The sequence below is a fragment of the Periplaneta americana genome, chromosome 2 (genome assembly GCF_040183065.1).
Source record: "Periplaneta americana isolate PAMFEO1 chromosome 2, P.americana_PAMFEO1_priV1, whole genome shotgun sequence".
Classification (NCBI taxonomy): Eukaryota; Metazoa; Arthropoda; class Insecta; order Blattodea; family Blattidae; genus Periplaneta; species Periplaneta americana.
Window position 1 is genome coordinate 26,279,112 of NC_091118.1, and position 26,418 is coordinate 26,305,529.

The window sequence follows — 26,418 nt, forward strand, 5'->3', positions numbered from 1 at the left end:
AATTAAGGCATATTTCAGCTTAAAATAGTTGACTGTAGGCTCATAGATCGACTTCTTCTCATGGTGGACCTCGGCTGACTGATGACATCCCACTTCAAAACGTATCGTGGAGTCCACAATGATGCCCTGTTTAGTGTCAGCATTGTACGCTAAAATATCTACTCGTCTCATTGACCCATTTTCAGCTAGACAGAAGATTTCTTCTTCGATTATCCTGCCCTTATTTCTTAACCTCTTCCCTTACTATACATTTTGCCAGTTTTGTGAAAAAAAGTGTCATATTTTTTTTTATTTTCGTAAAGAGGTCATTTAATATTACAGAATCACTGTACATCACTAATTTTCTTACATACTTAAAAAATCACTATGAAATAGACAATGGGACTGAAACGAGATAACCCGGGTTAATAAATTTTGACACATGTTAGCAACCCGAGTTAACTCGGGTTAATCAGGGAAGTGGTTAATGTGGCAGCAACTTTGGATCTTATAAGATGGTGTCTAGAGTTCCTCAAGAGCAATCCCTGTTCACAGAATCCCAAGAAGTGTGCCTGTACAACCCCTAAAATATATGAGTTTCACTCGGAGCATACTCAATAAATAAAAAAAAAAACTCTTTAGTAAACTTAAAAATGTGTAATTACCGAACTTTATTCATAACATTTTAAGTGTTCTCTGGAAAAATAAATGTTTACTGAATAAAAAAGTAATAACTCATCGCAATCAGTATTCAATAAACTGTACACTGCAAATTATTACTTAAGTCAGTGGTCGTCAGCACTCGCTGAAATGTGCAAAGGGTAAGTGGTGCCGTCCCATGTGCCCCGTCGTGCAGCAGGAAGAGATAGAGAGCATACCTGCTAGCAGCTACGAGTGCATCATGGTACACTGTGTTTTCTCGCGGGTAAGAGACGCTAGCCCCAGGGTGCTCTGCACTGACAACCACTGACATAAGTCTTAACCAATTGCCCCCAAGTAATTATAAATTTCTGTAAGTAAAAGAGCTTACTTATTCTTATTCAATTGACCCAATGACTTTATTGCCAATAACTTAGCATTAGTTAACAACAACCAGGGCTGGGCAAAATACTGACATCCAAGTATTTGAAATACAAATACAAAATACTTTTAAAAAATTAACCAAAATACATTTGTATTTCAAATACTCGATACAATATATAGGCCTAAAGAAATAAGAATATTACTGAAAATCTAAAATATTATATTAACATTAAAAGTATTTCTACCTCAAAGTTTTATATAAACACTGTAACTGGTAATCGGCACACGCAGTAGAACTAGCCGCACCAGCAATAGACACCACTGAAGATGTTCACCGCAGCAGTGAACGAAACGTTTGGTCTCACAACCAACAGACCACGGCCTCATAGCCCGGAAAACTTTTCTACTACTGTAACTGAACTTCTTCCTTTTCCCAGTCAGCAATGAAATTATGCTACATAAGAATAATTACTGCTCCCTTTCAAAACAACCAGTTCCTCAAATGTTCATAAGATAAGGATCCCCTTGCTGGTGAATGAATAAATCCTGCAAAACAGAACAATCTTTCTACAGGCGCAGAGGAACACAAACTTGTATTATATTTATAAAGCTTGTTTCACTGTTGGGTAATTCTCTAGAGTGCACAGGGTTGTCCCTTTGCCCTTGAAGAATTGTATGAGCTCATACTCCGCAGTAGACAAGTTCTTTTCTTCTTGTTTTTCAAAGTCTGTTCCACTTGAGTTGAAAACATAAAAATTTTTTTAATCGTCTTCATCCTCTGAAGTGACCAAAGGTGCAGCAGAGAACTGCCTAGCTGATTTCAGACACGTATTCTGTATCCCCTTCTTATCATTTGGTGAGGCAGTGTCAGGTAGCCATCTCATCTTAAATTCTGAGTGGAAGCAACATGCCAAAATAGCTTAATTTGCTTCTGGGGTCAGATCAAACATCGCTTTAAATCTTGATGAAAGATAACTTATTGGAGTTACCTGGAATAGATGGCGTAGATTACTAGATAACAGAATATGTAATCTGTTTTTGAGGGAAATTAATGTGGACAAAAGTTGGCCCTAATAGCAAGTCTTCTCATTTTGCATTAAATCAAAGGCTACAGCAATGGGTTTCATGTTCATGACAAGAAGAAGAAGAAGAAGAAGAAGAAGAAGAAGAAGAAGAAGAAGAAGAAGAGGAAGAAGAAGAAGAAGAAGAGGAAGAAGAAGAAGAAGAAGAAGAAGAGGAAGAAGAAGAAGAGGAAGAAGAAGAAGAAGAAGAAGAAGAAGAGGAAGAAGAAGAAGAAGAAGAAGAGGAAGAAGAAGAAGAAGAAGAAGAAGAGGAAGAAGAAGAAGAAGAAGAAGAGGAAGAAGAAGAAGAAGAAGAAGAGGAAGAAGAAGAAGGTATTTGAAATACAAAATACATCAATTTTATGTATTTAAATACAAAATACAAAATACTTTCGAAAATCCTTACAAATTACAAAATACAAAATACAAAAGTATTTCAAATACTGCCCAGCCCTGACAACAACACATCCTTCCGTAGAATATAGGCAGAGACAGAAAGATTTCCTTGTGGGCTCACAATAGGATGATAATTCATAAATACATCTTCTTAACATGAGCAAACATGCGCCCACACTCATAAAAAAACAAATACATAACCAGTACATATTATATAAACACAATGAAAAAATATACATTCATTATGCCCTCTAGAACATATACAGTTCCTTACTTAGCTAAGTACAGCAGTGTCAATTATATCAAATAAATGATGTCGATTTTTATTATCAAGATCGTAAGATTTGTGTGAACTAGAGAGATATACCAACACTGATTCTGTCGACTGCTTCCATTATCACTTGTATCGTTACTAGTTGTAGGTTGGATGCCATCACTTGCAATAATAACATATGCACCAACACTAATTATACTATTATCCGTAGTATTAGTAGGTTGCCGTTGGCAACTCATTCTTGTTTGAGATTTCAGCAGTGGTGCTGACAATGGCAGGTCGTGAATTACCAACAGAAGAAAAGAAAGTTTCCATTTGAGAAGTGCAAACCCAACATTCCTATAGAATGACAGAGAGAAGAACTTCAAAACCTGTCTATGACAAAGAAATCTGGGAGAGATTGTAGCAATATTAAATGTCTGGAGTAAGTATAATAAATACAATAAGAACTTTAAAACCTGTCCATGACGAAGAAAATATGGGAAGAGAATGAAGCCATATTAAATGTCTGGGGTAAGTACAAGCAATATTAAATGTCTGAGGTAAGTACAAGCGCAATATCATATGTATGGGGTAAGTACAATAAATACAGGACCTCTGAATTTATTTCCATACACTTTTATGCCATATGGTTTAGAGCAGCTGTTAGGGGACACAAGATTTTTAAAACTTCCACAGTTTTCATCCAAGATTTGTGAAATTTAAACTACAGACAGGTCTATAATACTATCATCTGTAAAAAATTTGGTGTCATTAGGGCTAACAGTTTTGAAATTAGATTTTTTAAACATATTTTATATTGACGTCACATTACACTTCTTGTGTCAAAGTTTTCAAAATTGTTAGTTCATATTTACTCAAAAGCTTGAAAATAGTCATGGGAATAAAAAATTAATTAGCTTTTTGAGCTCAGTCTAAATAGAGTGTGATAATAATTTTTTAAATTTCATCAACTTACCGTTACAGCATATTTTAATCTAAGGGCAATATAAATATGCCCCAAAGAAACTTAATATTAATACTTCATAGAAATGCTAATTAAATTTTATTTATCAACATTTAATTGACCGTTGTGAGAGGTTTCAGGCCAATGTGACAATAACTGTTGTGCAAGGAGCTTTTTTTATTCAATAAACTGTTTAAAATTTTAAAGTCGAGAAAACATAAGTAAAAAACAACCAAACATTTCTCTCAACTCACTCACGCACCGTATGTTTGGCCACATTTTATTATATGACTAGATAATTTAAAACAGTCTTAAATATAAATTACGATCATAGAAACAATGGAAGTAGATTTTCTTAATTTTTCAGCATTATTTCACCATAGTATCCCCTTAATATAGAGTTTTTTTCTCTCCCTCGCATAGAGGATGGATTCGAAGGCTTACACTGCAGCTTGAGGCTTATTATACTTACCAATCCTATTCTGTGAATGACTGGGTAGCCAAACGGCCGTGCTCTAAAAAATAAGGCTAGGATGCTGCAGTGAAAAGGGCGGGTGTCTGAGCCCCATCGTTCTCTTTGTTAGAGCAGGGGTGCTCAACCTTATGAATACTGCTGGCCAATATTTGAAAAATGTTCTTTTTGAGGGCTGCAAACATCCTCCAATAATAAATGCAATTTACATAAATGTCTTATTAATTAGTATTACTGTAATTTATAGTAATTAATAATACAAGTCTGTTTTTTTTTTAATTATAAGTTTGAAACTTTACTATCGGGCTGCAGCAAACATAGCGACGGGCCGCATAAGGCCCACAGGCCGTGGGATGTGCACCACTGATCTTGACTCTCAATTGTAAACTCTAAGGAGTGTTTGGGATCGTTTGTTTTGTTTTTAGTTATGTATGTAATAGAATATTTTTCATTTTAGTACGATAATTTGGCACTTGCATTTTGACAATGTCATTAGCTTTTGCTATAATGACAGATGATAAATACTATACTATACAATACATGTCAGAGGAAGAACAATATATTGTTTCTATCATTGTATGCATCTGAAGTCTGATTAATGTAAGCTTACTAATATATAGCTAGTTGGCGATGTATGCAATAGGGGGGGGGGAAGGAGAGAATGGAACTGGACACCCTACTCCAGGATTCGTCATCTCAGTGCACTATGGTACAGGCACAGTTTGCTCGCTAGCTCAGTTCTATCTCTTAGACATCAGCTGTGCAGCAGAAGTTGGGGGGAAGGATTCAGGTGATGGCAGTGGTGTCCGTTCACTTGTTTAACTCTTTTAATGTGTCTAATAGTTATAATGGAAATAAAGACGGAAGAAGCATGTACTTAATTTCTTTTAAGAGGAACTGTGTAATAAGTAAATCACTTTTCAGTTTAAGACAAGGAACGAGTTGTATTTTTCCGTTACCGTTATGTATTGTTGTAACGGTTTTGAAAGTAATTTTTTTTTTTTTTTTTTTTTCCATATTAAAGTAATTGAGAACTTACAGATTTATAGTGCATTTTCACTGTTACAAAATATTAAACAAATCGGATCCATTAGTAATATTTAAATCATGTCATCCTATTCCTTTGTTCAAGTGTCGTCAATAAAATAAAATTACTTATCCATTTTTTATCTGACACAATATTATCACAAAACCAGTTATTTATTATTAAGTATAACGTATGAAACATATTGTCATTTCTGTTACAAGACTGAAGTAGGCCTAAATTATTTTATTACAATGTAAATAACAAACGATAAAAATTATTTTCACTGATCATTAGCATTGGTTTTCCTGGATTTTTTATTTCGTGTTTCCCCTCACTAACTGGTCAATGTTAGGTGTCAATGCTCGTGTAGAACACAATCGAAGAAGGCATTGTAAATTATGGTCAGAAAGTTGGCTTCTGTAATGGCTTGGCTGGACACACTGCACATTGCACAGTACTACCTCCTCAGCCAGCGCTTCAGCGCTCCGAACCAGTATACAGACCAGTTAATGATGGCTGCCCTACTCCATCATCTCCTAGTTTTTTGGTATCACTTGCGAGGTTCAGATCTGTCTTCGGACAGTTGACTAAACAACAACAACAGATTTTTTTTTCAGGAAATTAGGTAAGTAGTTACAGTACATATCTTAAGATCAATAGGAATAAAACCTATTCTTATATAATGTTGTATTAATGGGAGTTTTGTGGATGCCATTTCCCCCCTTGTATAATAAGAATGGACATCTTCATTTTTGGGAATGGTCTAAATTAGTTCGGAATTTGTCTAAACAACAAATCAAAAACACCTTGAAATCAGAACTTACAAGAAAGAGTAAGGGAAGTGTTTGGGAAGTCCTAATAGTTGATAAAAACCGAACACCAGATGGCCCAACAATGGCAGCTTTTAGACTGGCAACAAGCCACATTGTGTTTCATGCAATGAACCAACATCAACTTTGAACAAACTTGAAACTACACCTTTCGAAATGCCACAAGTTACAAAATAGTATTGGAAAGCAAAATGGAGAATGATGGAATATCAATATCCAGAGCAGTAGACTACTGTTACTACTGCTATTATTGCAATGTTAAAAATAAACATAATTAATGCAAAAAAATATGGTTAAAAGGATAAAATAATTAATTACAAAAAATATAGACTTGTTTATCATGAAAAACTAAAATATAGACTATCATTGCAATTTATGTCACTGAAATTGGTAATCAGCGAAGTTCTCTCTTATTTATCTGCAAAATTCACTGCAATTACTGTACCTACGAGTTACATTCCCGTGAGTATGCAAAGTTTAATTCCTGCCAATTGCAGAATCATTTCACGATAGTACAGATCACTTTTACCATCATTTTCACGTATCAGATTGTGGGGATGGGAGTAAGCTACATTAATTGATAAATGCCCAAGTTCTATTCCAGGGCTCAAAATGGACGTTTTCACAAACTGGAACTTTTTCTTGTTTTCATGGACATGGTGTGTTGATGCCAGTGACAGAAATAATAACCTGTGAAATGACGCTAAGTGTTCTATGAAATATTTAAGTTATAATTATAGGTGCTACACATCAGTGAGGGAAGTGGGAAAAAAACAGAGGCGGTATGCTACCCCAAGATTTTCCTCTCGCTTACTTCGATTTAAAAAAGGCACCATAGCTGCTAGCAGGTATGCTATCTATCTCTCCCTGCTGCACGATGGTGTACATGGGACAGCACCGCATACCTGTTGCACATTCCAGTGAGTGCTGACGACCACTGATGTATACAATAAATTGTTTTGTACAGTCGGTAACGTGAATCTTTGAACCTTACGCAACACATTAAATTTCTTAATTAAATAATTTCCAGTTACTTCAGTTATTTACTAGATTATTTTACAATGTCCTTTGAGACTTAATCACTTAAAAGTGCCTTACTTAATTATTAATAAAAAGTGCAACAACAAAAAAATGACACAGTCACTAAATTGGCAACAATGGTCACCACAAGCTACAGACCACAGCCTTCTATACTTGAAATACTACCGTTGTAAACATTCCAGGAATTGAGCTTATCAAATAAGTGGTCTAAATACACACTGAATACAGTTCCAGGAGACTGTGGCTTAGATTTACGAAGCAAACAGATAGTAGGCCTGCTCTTTCCTGCGAAGAAATGTATAAACAAATTTTTACGATCACATTTTTTTAGTGACGGTATGTCATTTTTCACTAATGGTATGTTTTCTGGCCATAGAAACCAGTGGTGGTATGCGACGGTATGGAATACCGTCGCATACCATCTCACTTCCCTCACTGCTACACACCAATTAATATAAACACTTAGGACACATATCTTGGAAATATTCATCCCTTTTTTCATATTTACACAGATGGAAACGAGCGGTAATGATTTAATTTGATTTTTATTAGCCATAGGAATTACAAACATTCATGGCATCGCCAGTACACAAGAAAAATTGCATAATTTAATATATAATACAATGCAAGCTTAATTCTAAGTATTATGCGAAACTACAATTTCATTTAATTATACATTGAAGGTGAAGCACAATATAAAGAGTCAATTACACAAGGTAGCATATTACAATACCAACTTATTTCTAGGTGACATGCCAACTTAGGGTACAAAGCCTGTCCAGGAGCATTCAGCTTGGCCTCTTCTTCTAGGCTCCAGGTAGGTGGCACTGTGCCAGCCAGACTCTCCATTTCCGCTCCCCATCCTTTACCTCTACTCTGACAACCTGGGATTTAAAACAAGCAAGGACAATATTAGGGAGAGAAAGTTACTTGAAGGGACTCTGCACTAAAATTGACAACTTTCTTCCTAAATATTTTTAACCAAATTTTGGGAGCATGTTTGCTATGTGAAGAACTAACAAAATTGAAATGTTTTTGGCTCTTGATTTTTTTTTCTATTTTTTTTTTTCTTTTTAGAAATATTTTCAAACCCAAGTTTTTAGAAGAAGATCTCAATTTTTAGGCTTTCTTTTTTTTTTTTTTATTACATTCACAAGACATAGAAACAACCTAAGTCTTCAACCAAGAATGAGAAATTAAAATTAATGTTGTTTGGACACACAAACGTTGTGAGGAGTCTTGCTCATGATAAGAAGATGTTGAGGTCTAAGCAAGAAAAATTTATTTTTTGATAAGTGAACTTCTGAATGTTTCTCTCTAAATAAAATATAGGCTTCTGCAACAGTCATTACTATGTGTCGAACTGTATTTTCTCTCTTTTCTAGTGACCTTACTTTTGAAGGTCTTACATTCCTCTTTCCAGGAGTTTGGCGACTGTCATCTTAACAGTAAAATTTTATTCAATCATTTTGGAGTCTCTTTCTTCATTTTTTATTCTCAGTGTTATTGCTGAATCACTGGACATTTGTAAAAGACTTTCTTTTGGAAGTATCATCAGGCTCTGTAGAGTGCGCTATATTTCCTTTCTTTCTCTGTATTTTGTATGTTTTGTTAGCATATTTTTGTCTGTAATTTTTTTTTTCTTGTACTTAGAGTTTCTAATATTTTTCAAAGGAATTATGTAGTAGAGTTTATAAATAACTTAATTTTTGTGGACAGTGAAAAAATGCATAACATCAACTAGACATTTCTGGCAAAATAAATCCAATAAGTTTAATAATAAATATCTTAATTGTGTAAAAGTGTTATTCAACTAACTGTATGAAAAACTGAGACTTTAAACTAGATTTTCTTGAAATTTGAATGTAAAGAGTTGTTAAACTAGTTGAATGATAGTGAAAAGAAATACAGTATGAACAGTATCTATTTAATTTTGGTCAAAATGTGAAAATTTTGTTAAAATGATGGTGCAAATTTTTTTATTGTTTCTCCCTGTTGTAGATGGAGAAACATTCATCGTTTGTTTACAGGCTACATATTATTATTTTCTTCATGACGAGATCCACAGAGAAAGAGGTACGTATATGTTGGATATTGGATTCATTGTACCAGAGGTGGCTCTGGTTGTCTTGTCTTGGTTGTTGTTGTTGTTGATCAATAAGCTTTGGGGAAATTTATGGTCTGTAAGGATATGTAAAGTGAAGGGAAAGGGAAATTTTGCCAGAAGGACTTACCATCACTGACAAGGTTCGCCATGTTCTCTTTCTTTTTCTGCATGGGGTGTGTTGGGATAGGTTGGTATAAATTTTGTCTGTAACTTTTTTTTTTCCCTTCTTGTGTTTAGTGATTGTAATATTTCTTAAATGCCATTAAGGATATTTATCCAGAAAAGCTACATCCAAGAAGGCACAATTAGAGTATATTTTGCTTCATTAGCCTCTGTGAGATTTAAATAGTGATAAACACGTGGTTTTAGTTTGCAGCCACAAATACTTTCAACATAAAAATCGTTTGATACCTGCATGTTCTAATGTATTGCTGCAGTCCCCTCTCCCCAACATGTTACAAATATAACACTTGAGAAGTCCAGCACGCAATATTAGGGTAACTGACCATTTCCCTAGTAATTTGCCCTGGACCTCTCGCGTGTTAATTAGTAACAAGAGGGCGGGGATTACAACAATGCGTCAGAATATACAGGTAAGTATTAAACGATTTTCATGTTGAAAGTATCTGTGGCTCCAAACTAAAACCAGATATTTATCACTATATACATCTCACAGAAAGAAGCCAATGAAGCAAAAGAAAATGGTATTTTGTATGTGTAGCTTTTTTTTTTTTTTTTTTTTTTTTTTTTTTTTTTGGAGAATTACCTCATTAAGTAACAAGGTTTAAGCCTCAGATTGCAGTGTAAGCCTTAGGGTACCTTTTGCGTACAAGAGAGAGAAAAAGTAATAGGGTTTATAAGTAACTTAATACTGGTACCCTTAATTTTTTTTGGAAATGAACGTATAGTTTCCAGAATTTAAATGGTATCTTCAACAGGGCACGAGCATTCGAACTACTGTAATAATTTCAGCTGTTTTGGTTGTGTTCGAGGTTTACTTTGTACCAAGTAGACCCATTTCCTTTAATTTGGGTTGCCATCAAAGTTTGCCATTTTAAACACTTTCCAAACCAGCAATCTACTGCTGTCTCTTCATATATAGAAAATGCAGGCATCTATGAGTATACTCTGGCATTTGTAGGGCTGCTTTATTAAGAGTAGCGATAGCTCTGATGAAATTCTCGCTATATTTACTGATATGTTGTGAGGAACTTTGTTTAAAAGCATTATAATATGCTTGGGCCTTAGCACAGCAAATTTCCTTGTCTCACTCACTCAGCCATTTTCTTCACTGAATATGGGATACGTCTCTTTCAATTAAAGAAGTAGGTACTTTACTGGTACCGCATTTTTTTTTCTTAACCACTGCCATCTCTTAGTCTCAAACTGTGGCATCGTGGTCTAAGGCATCATGTCTGGACTTGCATTATGGAATGCTCATGGGTTTGAGTCCTCATGGGGAAGAAATTTCGGCCAGTGTATGGGACCGGTGCCCACCCAGCATTATGATGTACTTGGACAGCTACTATAGGTAGTAAAATCCGGTTACGAAAGTCAGCTATAACGGCTGTGGGGATCATCGTGCTAACCACACGATACCTCCAGTCTGATTGGATCATCGTCCACCTCTGCCTTCGACATACAGTATGCCATGGATTATTATTACTGACATCTCTTAAATTCTTAACATAGTTGCGTTCAGATGCCAGTGAGCTGATATCCCTTTCAGTACTTAGTGGTTCCTAGGAGACCTTTCTGTCAATAAGGTTCAACAAATATACAATACAATCTTCTGATCACATTGCTTTTTCAGGATGAGTTTGGAAGTGAATGTTTTGCTTTAGAGTTCACTTTCTCTAAAGCTGTCATATTTCTCTATGGTGAAGGGACAGAACTTGTTGATAGGGTACTTTAAGGGCAGAAAATGTTTGTTTTTCTTCCTGTTCTTAGCAACTTTTGTTTTCTTTCTTTCTTTCCCTGTATTTTTTCACTGTTTCATATCTTACATCATTTCTCATGTTTCCCCTCATCTTTAGTGGATTTGTTCGGAGTTGCTCAATTTTCTGCTCATTTTATTTCTAGGTTTAATCCAGAATACTACAAGAAAGTAATATTCTCACGTTTTCGCTAAATAACACTATTGGATTGTCAATAAAATGAGAGCTCTGAGAAGAATGTATTTTTAATTGCATTAGCTTTGGAAGAAGGAAATAAACCAAGCTTCGCAACATCCATTTCATTTATATCTTCAAAATTACAGCGATTAGAGGAATTGTAGGAGCTCAGTCCCACACTGTTAAGTGACGTCACTTTCGCGTAACTGTGACTAATGAGAAAGACAGGGTACAGCACGAATCGGAGTCATTGGTTCAGTCTGGTCTAGCCATGGCCATCGTAACAATCATCTAATGTAAATACACGCTCAAAGCTAAAAAAAAAAACAAAGGAATTGGTATATTAAAAGTCATGTTAAATGTGCATTTATATATAAATTTTTAACAAACAACTTATTGAAACCAATTGTTAAAAATGATAGAAATCCAAATGTAGCAAAACAATTAACATTAGAAACAATTAATAGCAAATGTCCTTGTGAAACCTGGCTACACATTTACAGCGATGGATCTTTACAAAACGATTTTGATGGTGCAGGAGCTGGAGGAACTTGTAAATTTTTCTCGTTCTATAAAGCAGTCTGGAAGAGCTCCACAAACTTTGATGGAGAAGTTGAAGCTGCATTCACTATTCTAACCAATCTACTTCAAATAATAAATAATAAACAAATAATAAATTTACAGTGGTTAGCTAGCAATAGACTAAAACTGAATGTCAGTAAAACCGTTTGTATGTATTTCAGTCAGAAACAACTACATGACTCCATTGAAATACTACTTAATAATACTGGAATAAAGGACGTCGATTGTACAAAATTTTTAGGGATATGGATTGATTCCAACCTCACGTGGGAAAGTCATATTCAATTCTTAACTGATAAACTAAGTCGTTTGTGTTATGCTTTCCGTGTCCTAACCAATATAACTCCCAAGGAACTACTTAGAGCAGTTTACTTTGGCTATGTTCACTCTGTATTATCATATGGGATAATTATCTGGGGGTCATCATCAAAACTTGCACAAGTGTTTAGACTGCAAAAGAGAATATTGAAAATTATAAAGAAAGTACCTATTCGCTCGGATAGTAAAAAAATATTCAAAGAGTTTGATATTTTGCCCCTACCTTGTATTTACATTCTTGAAACAGTCTGTTTCATCCACCAAAATTATGATAGTTTTAAAATAAACTCTGATTATCACAACTACAGCACAAGAACATGCAATAATTTACATTTTAATCATCATAGGTTATCCAAAAGTCTCAATAGCTTATCACATACAGGGATAAGACTTTACAACAAACTCCCTGTTGAAACTAAAGCCCTTAGCTATGCTAGATTTAAAAAGTCAGTGAAACATATTTTACTTTTCCACATGCCTTTTACTGTCAATGAGTATCTTAGTTTAGCACTCCAAATTTAGCTTACAGTAGTTAGTATCTCCTTTTGTGTTTACTGCTCTTCTTTTCTATCTGATTCATGTCTGGGGTGAGACTGCCCAAGAGGATAAGGAAACCAAGAACCTTGTACAAGTAATGGTCTGAAGAAAACTGTGGAGAATTGACTTCATTACTGAATGTATTGATTGTATATTATTTGTATATTATTGTAGATATCTTGTATGTCGGAAAAACATGTATGTAACCGCATATTTATTATGTATTCACTCTGACGATGCCATGAAATCATTGTATTTCCTAAGGCTAATAAATATCTATCTATCTATCTATCTATTTCAAAGCTGTAATCCTCATTGAATCAAAAGCAGCTATATAAGGTATAGCTAATAATAATTCACAGAAAACTGACACAACTGCACCCTGATCAAGCAGCTCCAAAAAGTAGGCAAGGAAATAGTTCTGCAATGAGTTCCAGCACACTGCAGCATTCCAGGCAATGAATTGGAGAATCAACTGGCTAAGAAAGGCTGCACCCTAATACAAAAAAATGTTACTCAAAAATCATTTATTTCTGTTAAATTCAATAAAAAATTCCAATACAAACAAAAATTGTTGAACAAAATAAAGGAATCGGCTAAAGATAAATCATGGGGACCCCTTCTCCAAAATTTAAACATCATCGCTGAAGAACCAAGAAATTCAGCAGTGGCAGCCCTCCACCTTCTGACCAGTCATGATCGTTTGGCAGCTATTTATAAAGAATCAGCATCTCTGTCTCACCCAGTTGTGTGTTATGTGGAAAGGACGTAATCATGGATAAGCTCCACCTGGAAAATTACGAAGCTTTGCCTCTTCATCTCAAACATCACAGAAAAATACTGGACTGCAGGATTACTGATGGCTTCATTGCCATGATACCAGAGCATCCATACCATCCAACCATGTAAATTTGTTCTATGTTGGCCATATTATGGCTAAGAATGTGACATTGCTCCATAGCCTGTCTTGCTAGCCACATGTGTAACGAATCTTCAAAATTACCAGATTATGGTAACTAGACATCACTGAACTTCTTCACAAATCTATAAGATTAAGTTGTTATACCTTTTTCTAATGCCAAACTCGGAGCTTAAATTTTGTAAGAAAACATACATTAAGTATTATAATCTATCTTTTCAGGTGTTCAGGAACAATTCTGGATCTGGAGTAGGAGTTAAATCTCTGGATCTACTTCGTCAGAAGATAAGATGGCGATGCACAGTCCTAGGCAGGAAACATGGGGAAACTCCGGACCACAACCCCGGCCATCAAATCTGCATGAACTGGTAAGTATGGATACTGAGATGGTTACTCTTTTTCAAAACTTATCATGTAGTTTCTTTGATACTCTGCAATCTGCTGATTGTATTTATTCATAATAAATTAATGTTAAGTCCACAGAGCACTGTTATTTGAATTTCTGTTATTGGAATTCTGTTATTAGTATTAGCTAATCATTGAAGTCGAAAAGAAAAATATTTCATAATGTAAAATATCAGTCATAAATCTGCTGAAATGTTATTGTTATTGGGGTTATTATTTTCTATGCAAAAAAATTGCTTTCCAATAAATGTTAAGAGAATCTTTAATCATTTTTAAGTACCTGTATGTTTGTGTAGATTATGGCAATTAGATACTAATGAACTTCTTGACAAACCTACAAGTTTAAGTTATCATTCCTTTTTCCAATACCAAACTCGGAACATAAATATTGTTGTAAAAAATTATAAATATTGTAATGTATTGTTTCAGGTATTCGAGGACAATTCTAAAGTCTACATGTTCAATCTCTGGGGCTACTTGGTGAGAAGATCAGACAGCGATTCTTGATGTGCAGAGCAGCTTGCATAGTCGAGAGGCGGGAATATTAGACAACTCCAGACCACAACCCCAGCCAGCAAACCTGTATGAACTGGTAAGTATGGAGACTGAGGTGGCTACTCTCTTTCAAAACCTACCATACATTTTCCTTGATATTCTTCATTCTACTGATTACACTTATTCGTAATTAATGTGATGTCGTCGGAACATTATTATTTGAATTCTGTTACTATAGTCCCATTGCTCTAATTTCCGGCAGCCAATCGCATTGCAGGCTGGCTACATTTAAACATGTGCGTCTTGTGATTCGCTGATTCATTTCTTAAGGCTCGATAAATACTTAATATAATCGCCCGCCATTTTAGCTCTTTCGTTGGCGTTCGCAGAAAGCACACGAAGACGTTATTTGTCGCTCAATTATTTGCTGAATTACATTGCGTTTGATTTATTATCATAGGAGCTACGACATGATAATGTTTAACGGTGTGGCAAATAGATTCCTCGTATGGTAGCTCGGCAACGTAAGAACAAAAATGGCGAACGATACTACCTACCTAGACTTTATAAAGCCTTCGCTTTCTAAGATGTAAGCAAAGAGGCGGAGTCATGCTGGAAATAACAGCGTCGGGACTATAGAAATATGTTTGATTACATTTGTAGTATTACATTGTCCATTGAAGTTAAAAAAATATATTTGTATAATGTAATGTATCATTTTTATAAATTTCCTAGTAATATTAGACATTACTTTTTTGCTTTAAAAATAATTGCATTATGATACACTAAACATTTAGAGAATCTTTATTGATTTATTAAAGTAAATGTATGTTTAATTGTGAAGATTATGTCAATTAGACATTAATGAACTTCTTGACAAATCTATAAGACAAAGCTATCACTCTTTTTTCCAATGCCAAACTTGGAGCTTAAATATTGTAAGAATGTTGTAATCAGTATTGTAATCTGCCTTGTTTCAGGTGTTCAGGAGCAATTCTGGAGTAGATGTTGAATCTCTGGAACTACTTGGTGAGAAGATAAGATGGCGATTCTTGATGTGCAGAGCAGCCTGCATGGTCGAGAGGCACTGGAAATCCGAGGCCACGTCGGACTACAACCTGGCCAACTAACCTGCATGAACTGGTAAGTATGGAGACTGAGGTGGCTACTCTATTTCAAAACTTATCACATAATTTCATTGATGCTCTGCATTCTAGTGATTACATTTATTCGTAATTAATCAATAAATGTGAAGTTGACAGAACAAATTAATTTCTATGATTGAAATTCTGTATGATTACTTTCTATGTTGCTCTTTGAAGTTGAAAAAAATATATATTTGCATAATGTAAAAGATCATTTTCATAAATGTATAGGCTTATTATTTTTGGCTTAAAAATAATTGCATTGTGGAACACTCAGTGTTTAGAGAATCTTTAATAATTTGTTAAAGTAGGTAGTCTGTGTATGTGTAATATGATGAAGATTATGGCAATTAGGCACTAATGAACTTCTTGACAAATCTATAAGATTATAATAATGATGATGATGATAATAATAATAATAATAATAATAATAATAATAATAATAATAATAATAATAATAATAATAATAATGGTTTATTTTAACTGGCAGAGTTAAGGCCATTCGGCCTTCTCTTCCACTCAACCAGTGCGATACAAAAATACAAAATTACTATATTGCTAAGGAGCAATAAGTTAAGTTATTCTTTCTTCATTGCCAAACTCGGAACTTAAATATTGTAAGACTTTTATAAGAAAACATATGAGTATTGTAATCCGTCTTGTTTCAGGTGTTCAGGGGCAATTCTGGAGTAGGTGTTCAATTTCTGGAGCTACTTGATGAGAAGATAAGATGGCGATTCTTGTTGCATAGAGCAACATGCATAGTCGAGTGGCACTCAAGCAGGAAACACGGGGCAATTCCGGATCACACCCCAGCCAGCAAACCTGCATGAACTGGTAAGTATAGATACTGAGGTGGCTACTCTCTTTCAAAACTTATCACCAGGGAGCGAAACTTGTTGCCCGATGGGAGAGAGGCAAGTGGTTTCAGGTTAACTGTGTTCTAGAGTCCCTCTACCGGTACAATATGGGTAGAAGGCGGTGTGGATCGTGCCCTGTTGAACTACTGTGTCTTAGTTGTTCGTTGTTTACTTGGTTTACGAGTAAGTTTTTTTAATTGCTTATTGTACGACGTTTTATCAACTGCGACGAGTAACTTACATCATGGGCCAGAACTCCGTATTAACTTCGAAAATAATCGTGATAAAAATATGTTTTGCATTTTATCGCTAATTAGTTGTAAGATAATTGCAGTAATTTTGCATAAATTAGAAAGAGATTTTTGCGTGAAAAAAAACCCTACCAGTATATTACATATTAGGCGTAAAAATAATGTTGGAGGTTTCATACATCAATTTATTCAACAGATGCACAAGGAACCCAAACACATTTCAACACAGCAGGTGTAAATTCAGGGTAATTCAACATGAGAGCTCGTAATGACTCAATCATGTCAACTTTTACATGGAAAGTGTTGGATGATCGTTTCAAAACTGTTTCTTTCAAAGAAACAAATGTTACACTGCAATCAGTACTTTTTATATCCTTGAAGTAACTCGTTACTGAATAGACTACAGTGGACTTTATGTTATCAGCAAACAGCTGGATACCGGTACATTAAGAAGACTGATTGAAATAACTCGTTGTTTTAAAAAAAAAAGTTAATCAACACTTACAAAAACAATAAATTAATTTTAACATAAAAAATAAAATAAAATAAATAATTTATATAATATTTCAGATTACATCGAATCGAACGACAAAATTATTCAGTGTAAATGAAATTCTTAACTTAAAGATTTAATCTGTGAGTGCATTAAAATTATCAACATTTATCTGTAGAGTATTTGCTGGGTTGAATAAATCATTTAAATTTACAAACAATGAATAAGAATCATGTAACTCATATTTTTCAATTTTCTGAATCACTAGTTTACTGAAATGCTTAAATAATTCTTGTATTTCAGTCTATAAGTCCAAACTGAAATGGTTAATTAATTTGCCTACCCACTTCCCCACATTATTAAAAATTACTACGGTATATCCATTGTACACTTCATGTCATTATGTGGGTATCTGTGGTCTTTGCCTATTGCTTTCCTCTGCTGACCATGACTACTCACGCGCAAGTAAACAAACCCGCACCTACAGTAAAGTAACAGCAAACCTGTTTCATCAGGCAACAAGTTTCGCTCCCTGATTATCACAAAGTTTCCTTGATGCTTTGCATTCTATTGATATTTATTCGTAATTAATGCTAAGCGACATGATACACTCATTTGAAGTTATAGTACTGGAATTATATTTTGACTATGTTCATATTATTGAATTACTTATTGAATTTGGAACAAGTTATTTACATAATGTAGAATATTATTTTCACAAGTCTGCTGAAAACTATTGATTTTTAAACTTATTAGTTCGTATCTAAAAATATTTTTTATTCCTACCACACTGTCAATGGATAGCCGGGTAGCTCAATTGGTAGAGCAGCTGGCTACGGACTGGAAGGTCCGGGGTTCGATCCCAGTGGTGACAGATTTTTTCCTCGTTGCCAAACTTCCAGAACGGCCCCAAGGTTCACTCAGCCTCCTATCAAATTGAGTACCGGGTCTTTCCCGGGGGTAAAAGGCGGTCAGAGCGTGGTGCCAACCACACCACCTCATTCTAGTGCCGAGGTCATGGAAAGCATGGGGCTCTACCTCCATGCCCCCCCCCCCCCCAAGTGCCTTCATGGCATGGACGGGGATACCTTTACCCTTGTATCTTTTACCACACTGTCAGTATTAATTGCTTTTCATTACAAGTAATATACTTAACTTGTGAAGTGCAAACTCTTTTTTTTAAATTTATTTTCAAGGATAGTAAATTATTTCACAAGAAAAACGTAACGGCTGTATATTTTCGGATTAACGTAAAATTGAGTGAATAAAAGCATGCTAACATGAAATACTGGCATCTGATTGAGAGGTATAGCTCAGCTCTTGTAATTTTTGTTACGAGTATTTTAAGAAGAGTTTGAAGACTAAATTTAGACTTCAACAAGATTGGACATATGAATGTCACGAAATTCACACATAATTTACTCGTTATATTTCACATGTTTTGCAACAATTCAGCTCATTTATCGTATTGTGAGTATTGTTTTTATTTATAGATTATTTCTCTGAACTATTAGTCAAAGTCCCAGTGTAGCTTAGGCAGTAGTTCACACCTGTGGAGTAACGGTCAGCGCGTCTGGCTGTGAAACTAGGTGGCCCGGATTCGAATCCCGGTTGGGGCAAGTTACCTGGTTGAGGTTTTCCCCGGGATTTTCCCTCAACCCAATACGAGCAAATGTTGGGTAACTTTCGGTGCTGGACCCTGGACTCATTTCACGGGCATTATCACCTTCATTTCATTCAGACAAATAACCTAGATGTTGATACAGCGTCGTAAAATAACCCAATAAAAAAAAAGCTTAGGCAGTGGCCCATTTGCCTGTTGATCCGGGGTTGCGCTCAGGCATGGGTTCGATTCCCGTTTGGGCTGATTACCTGGTTGGTTTTTTTAGAGGTTTTCTCCAACCATAAGACGAATGTCAGGTAATCTTTTGCGAATCCTAGGCCTCATCTTGCTATGACCAATTTCATCGATGCTAAAATAACCTCGTGGTTGATAGTGTCGTTAAATAACCAATTAAAAAAACTATTATTCAAAAGGTTAAGTTAGTAGGATATGCTCACGATGACATCAATATTTTTGGAAGATCCAAAAAGGCAGTAGAAGCAGTATTACACAGATCTAAAGGAGAAAGCTAAGGAGGTGGGCCTGAGTATAAAAAAGAATAAAACTAAAATGCAGTAGAACCTCTATTATCCGCGGTAATGAAGGGGATGGACTGAACGGTTGATCGAAAAAATTGGTTAATCCGTATCATGAAAGATTTTGTAATTTCCTCCATGGTCTTGTATTTAACTTGCTATGTAGTGGATCAGAAGTTCACTAATTTACCTCTGGTTGTCAACGACAGGTTTTAAGGAAGCCCTTTGTAATGACTGTCCCAGGAAAGATAGGAATAAAGGAGGTCTCATGTTGCAGATTTACATAATTTTTTACACCTTATCCTTGTTTTTTTATTAAATCACGCAGTTTTAACTCCAATCTCATATTCTGATGTGAGATAAGCCACAGTTCCTCTTTCTCAAACCATTCAAATTATTTCCATTTTTTCAATACTTAGCACAACACGTTTTCTGTTAACAGCCGTGAAAAACATTTTATATGTACAAGTTATATTATAGAACGGCAATTCGAACAGTAGACAATGTTGTGTAACGATAAAGGCTTATAATAACACTCTCTAGTAAAAACATGTGTAGAACCTACTTGCACAAAACAATACTTCATGTAAATTATTTATTTTTTAAGAAAAAAAAAAACAAAAGAGTGAGAAATAGACAGTCTGATAATCCGCCAATCGGTTAATAGGGTGCCGGATAATCAGGGTTCTACTGTAGTACGTAGTGCAAACTAGAAACTAGATAGATGATAAAGTATTTCAATTAAATAAACAGATATAGAAAGACAGGAAAACTTTAAATACCGGTATCCGAGCTTGATAGTAAATAAACAAAATGATGAATCGGTTCAAATTCAATAAAGGATACACATGGCCAACAATGCATACTTTTCAATAAATCATCTGTTTACGCCAAGATCAATTCAAAGGAATAAGAATAAGTTCTAAAATAGATAATTACGTTTCACCTAACATTGAACTGACATTCTTTTCGACTTCTCCAGATCATTTCTCTGCGGGCCAGGAGAGGACCACAGCTTTTCCTGAAATCGACGAGCAAGACTGTTATGAAGAAGTGAAGGATTTCAACAGGAATGTCATCATTGGAATGAATTATAATGTAATGTATTAAAATGCACACTATATTGAAAAGAACGTGCAGATCTACATGGATAAGTAAGAGGGTTAAACAGAATAGACAACTGAGACAAATGTTCAGATTATATAAATTGGACTCAATAGTTAGGTTCTCCATTCTGTGGAATTATTAAATTATATACAATGATGGCCAGTTTCATCAACATCTGATAGATTCCTTAACAGATATCAACTAACAATTTATTAATGATTTGTCACTCTGTTAAATATCTTGCGTTTCTCCAATGTAGTTAGTATTTTGTTGACTAATGGACTGTTAACGTCACTGATATGCTTCGAAGGATTCACAGTGACCCAGCACTGCGTTCTTGTAGATATTTAGGCTCATTCCCAAATTACAGCAGCTGACTACTCTATGATTAGCTTCACTCTGGTTTCTAGAAGGCCACCCTTATTGTCCCTAGATCAACCCCTCCCTGCGTAGCCAGCTGGTGACAGGGGAATTCTATGAAATGATAATGGAACAGACTTCGGACAGAATGATATTGAAGCCTAATATGAGGAAACTGGAGAACCCTCACAAAAACCACAACTGCGATCTTGTCCCCCACAACTATCACTACTGACTCATCAGTGACTGAGACTCGAATTCAGACTGTCTTCATGGCAGATTATCTAGACCACTCAGCCACTGCATGGACCTAAAGAATTGTTAAGTTATAATCATTATTGTGCGTTGTAAGATTCTAGGGTGCCTCATTAATATATTCTCATTACATCTGCATCCAGTCTACTGTCGAAAAATCTGAAAGTTAGAATTTATAAAACAGTTATATTACCGGTTGTTCTGTATGGTTGTGAAACTTGGACTCTCACTTTGAGAGAGGAATAGAGATTGAGGGTGTTTGAGAATAAGGTTCTTAGGAAAATATTTGGGGCTAAGAGGGATGAAGTTACAGGAGAATGGAGAAAGTTACACAACGCAGAGCTGCACGCATTGTATTCTTCACCTGACATAATTAGGAACATTAAATCCAGACGTTTGAGATGGGCAGGGCATGTAGCACGTATGGGCGAATTCAGAAATGTATATAGAGTGTTAGTTGGAGACCAGAGGGAAAAAGACCTTTGGGGAAGCCGAGACGTAGATGGGAGAATATTAAAATGGATTTGAGGGAGGTGGGATATGATGGTATGGACTGGATTGATCTTGCACAGGATAGGGACTGATGGGCTTGTGTGAGGGCGCAATGAACCTGTGGGTTCCTTGAAAGCCATTTGTAAGTACATTCATGTCTAAATACCATAGACAAGTTATAAAAATATTTTGGGTGTTCGGCATTGTCAAAAAGCAAATATTGTGGTCTGCAAGCTGCAATGTTGGCAGCAGTAACTTCATGCTCTAAATGCCTGCAAATGGAATAAGTTTAAAGCATAGAATCTTAGACTATAAACAGTTGCTGCCTTGGATGGAAGTTAATGATGCTCTGTTGAGTTCGAAAGTATTCTGTTTCTATATTGCAGTCTCTAAATTTCAATTTTCATTCATGATTCACGTTTCGGTGAATAAAATGAGAGTGTGATAGGATCTAATAACATCTGATTTGGCTAGTGGGACCTAAGAAATAATAATCCATCATTTGGAGATTTAGAGAGACCGTTTCAACAAATTTATTACTTTATTGCTTGATTTATTTCATCTTAATTAAAAGAAGTACTGTTGATTGCAACTTAGAAGTAGAGCGAAATCTAGATTTATGTCTTCAGGCTCTTTTCAACTAAATGAATATGACAGCCCTTCACAACTATGAATTTCGTTTCCATTGTCATTCAAGAAGTGCTAAACCAGGGGTGCTCAACCTTATGAATACTGCGAGCTAGTATTTTAAAAAATGTTCTATTTGAGGACTGCAAACATCCTCCAATAATAAATGAAATTTAATGTCTTACTAATTAGTGATTACTGTAAATTATGTTGTTGTTCTCCAATGACACTGGGGATTACTTGATCTGCATCATTTTCCCCCTAGCTTCCCAATATAATGTAGTCAGACCATTGCCCGTCAGTCCTTTACAATTTTCCAAGTGGTATTTATTCAATATGGCATCTTCTTGATAAAATGTGCACCTTGGTGAAGGAAGGCAGTGTATCTTGTGTAGATGTTCGGCGAGGCAGTCATGTCCAACTTCTATTCTAAATAGGGCCACTGCACTCTTTCGTGGCATACTTTGGATGTCTATCCTGCTTCTTCTTGTAAATTATAGTAATTAATAGTGTCTGTTCAAATATTTTTTTAAATTTTAAGTTTGAAACTTTACTAACGGGTCGCAGCACACATAGTGGCGGGCCGCAGGTTGTGCACCATGGGTAGAGTAAAGTCTGTATTGGAAAGTCAAAATTGCCATTTTTTTTTAACTTTGCCAGCCTCTACTGTTTATATGTCTGGAATAAAGAGATGTCCTTTACAATACAGATAGAGTTCGAGGAGCTCTATTCACCGCACCTATCAGCTTTGTTCTCACTACACATACGGCGGAGTTATGGCGGCGAGAATGTTGGCGGAATAGAGGTTTAAAGCCTTGGTATTTTTTTCTCCAAAATCAGCTTGTGTTTGGGATTCCCATTTTGATGATACTGTATCTGAAGAGAATCAAGGGGGAATACAACACCGCATCCCGATGCTCGATATCGCCATTATTTCAGGAGATTAGAGACTGAAAGTTTTTAGGTACATCAGAAAATAAGGCTAGAAAAAAGTGCAATGGATTTGTTCGATTTTACTGGTGATTAGTACTAAACATGCGGGGATCTACAGTGAAAAGGGCGGGTGTCTGAGCCCCATCATTCTCCTTGTGTAGAGTAAAGTTAGTCTTGGAAAGTCAAAATTACCATTTTTTGAAACTTTGTTGGACTCTACCGTCCATATGTCTGGGGGTAGAGAGATGTCCTTTACATTATGGATAGAGTTCGAGGAGCACTATTCACCGAACCTTTCAGATTTGATCTCACTGTACATACGGCAGAGTTATGGCGGCGAGAATGTTGGCAGAATACAGGTTTAAAGCTTGGTATTTTTTTCTCGAAAATCAGCTTGTGTTCAGGAGTCCCATTTTGATACTATTGTACCCGAAGAGAGTCAAGGAGGAATACAACACTACATCCCGTTCCTCGACATCACCATTATTTTGGGAGATTAGAGACTGAAACTTTTTATGTAGGTAAAAAAAATAAGGCTAGGAGAAAGTGCAATGGATTTGCTCGATTTTACTGATTAGTAGAAAACATGCGGGGATGCTACAGTGAAAAGGGTGGGTGACTAAGCCCCATCGTTCTCCTTGCGTAGAGCAGTCTGTTTTGGGAAGTCAAAATTACCATTTTTTGAAAATTTGCCAGCCTCTACTGTCCATATGCCAGGGGGCAGAGGGTTACCATAATTTGTTCTGGGCTCATTATTCTTATATTGTTCACTTTTCAAGTATTTTTGATAGAGCAATTGAAGAGGTGGACTCCTAAGTTCTTTTCTTAAGATTTTAACTTCCTTTAGTAACATTTTAATTTATCCTAGTCAAGCCTATATATAACTGTGTAAGTTCATTTAACAGACTTCCCTAAGTCTTGACTTAGATCTGTTTGGAAAAAAAAAAACATGCAGAACCTAAGGGTGTCAAATTTATTTTATCAGTTTTTGTCATTTGTCTCATAAGTTGTCATTTGGAATTAGGCCAGTTTGAAATCCACTTGTTCAATTGCACTGGAAAATATGATATAGGCTATACCTGCATTACTAAAAATTTTTTTAGCAACTCGTTATACTTAATAACATTAAAATATGGGACGTTAAATGCACAAGAGATTTAATAGTTGTTAATATTACAGAGATTGATGAAACTGGTTGTGTGCATGTTCATTAAGTCATTGAATCTATGAATGTTACTCTGAAGTGATGTGCTGGTTTTTCAGTTGAATTGTAAAGGAAGTGGAAGGTGAAAGCTTGTATAAGCATAGTCATGCAGGAAGATTTCTGGCAACACATTAGTATTTTCACCAAATCCCCACTCTTGTCACAACCAGTGCAAAATGTTATCAGTTGTCTATTTCTGGTATCGGTCTCACTTTATGTGTATGCTCTTTCATCTTTTGTACCATGTGACACAAAAGTTACTTGCTAAAAGGTGGAAACAATATTACTGATAAATATAGCACCAAAACAAACATAACGAGGACCATGACAAGGAAAAGGATGAGGACAGTGACTGGAGCAAGACATGAGCCATGAGAACCATGACCAGGCTCATGATAAGGGCCACGACAAAGACCAAAACCATGACGAAAACCTTGAAAAAGGGAATAAGGAGCACGACAAAGACAAAGATCATGATAAGGACCAGCAAGAACATGGACATGATAAACTCAATGACAAGAACCATGTTAAGACTCACAATAACCATAGGATGAACCATGACAAGGACAATAACAAGCATCATGATGAGGACGACATAGACCATGATAAGAATCACGACAAGAACGACCAAAACAAAGACAGCAAGGACCATGATAAACATCACAAGGATCATGGTAACGACAGTGACAAAGACCAAGATATGGATCATGAGCATGGCAACAATGATCATGATAAGAACCACGATGTAGACCATGGTAAGAACCACGACATAGACCCTAGTTACGACCATGGTAAGGATGTCAAGCACCAAGACCATGAAAACCATGAGAAAGGCGAGGACAATAACAAAAACAAGGACCTCAATAAGGTTCAATAATAAGGATCACGAAAAGGACAAATGCAAGGACAATGACAAGCACCACAATAAGGATCAAAACAAGGATCACGACCATGATAAGGATCACAAGGACAATGATAAAGGAAATGACAAGGACTATAACCATGACAAGGATCACGACCTCGATAAAGATCACGATAAGGACCACGACCACAATAAAGATCACAATGATCATGATAAAGATCACTACAAGGACTATAGCATTGATAAAGTTCATGGCAAGGATCACAACCACGATAAATATCAGACAAGGACCATGACCTCAATAAAGATCATGCCATGGACCATGACCATGATAAAAAAATCATGACAAGGACCACGAACAAGATAAAGATCACGACATGGGCCAAGACAATGATAAAGATCACGACGATCACGACCATAATAAAGATTACAACAAGCATCACCACCACGATAAAGATCATGATGAGGATGACAAGAATGACAACCACGATAAAGATCACAAGGACCACGACCATAATAAAGATCACAACAAGCACCACCACCACGATAAAGATCATGATGAGGATGACAAGAACAACCACAATGAAGATCACGACAAGGACGACGACAACCACGATAAAGATCATGATGATGACAAGAATGACAACCACGATAAAGATCACAAGGACCACGACCATAATAAAGATCACAACAAGCACCACCACCACGATAAAGATCATGATGAGGATGACAAGAACAACCACAATGAAGATCACGACAAGGACGACGACAACCACGATAAAGATCATGATGATGACAAGAATGACAACCACGATAAAGATCACAAGGACCACGACCATAATAAAGATCACAACAAGCACCACCACCACGATAAAGATCATGATGAGGATGACAAGAACAACCACAATGAAGATCACGACAAGGACGACGACAACCACGATAAAGATCATGATGATGACAAGAATGACAACCACGATAAAGATCACAAGGACCACGACCATAATAAAGATCACAACAAGCACCACCACCACCACAATAAAGATCATGATGAGGATGACAAGAACAACCACAATAAAGATCACGACAAGGACGACGACAACCACGATAAAGATCATGATGAGGATGACAAGAATGACAACCACGATAAAGATCACAAGGACCACG

The 26,418-nt window shown here is 35.8% G+C and overlaps 1 protein-coding gene across 1 annotated transcript; it reads left to right on the plus strand.

The window, feature by feature from the left end:
* The first annotated feature begins 13,852 nt into the window (after positions 1-13,852).
* LOC138691112 (sarcoplasmic reticulum histidine-rich calcium-binding protein-like) lies at positions 13,853-25,666 on the plus strand. Its single transcript, XM_069812832.1, has 5 exons — positions 13,853-13,994; positions 14,461-14,623; positions 15,507-15,669; positions 16,340-16,508; positions 20,397-25,666. The coding sequence occupies exon 5, from the start codon at positions 24,757-24,759 to the stop codon at positions 25,267-25,269; it is 513 nt and encodes a 170-aa protein (XP_069668933.1). The 5' UTR covers positions 13,853-13,994; positions 14,461-14,623; positions 15,507-15,669; positions 16,340-16,508; positions 20,397-24,756; the 3' UTR covers positions 25,270-25,666.
* The last annotated feature ends 752 nt before the right edge of the window (positions 25,667-26,418 follow it).

Bases quoted from the DNA above. Each gene is read 5' to 3' on its own strand.
- LOC138691112 (XM_069812832.1), top strand. From the start codon at position 24,757: ATGAGCCATGAGAACCATGACCAGGCTCATGATAAGGGCCACGACAAA.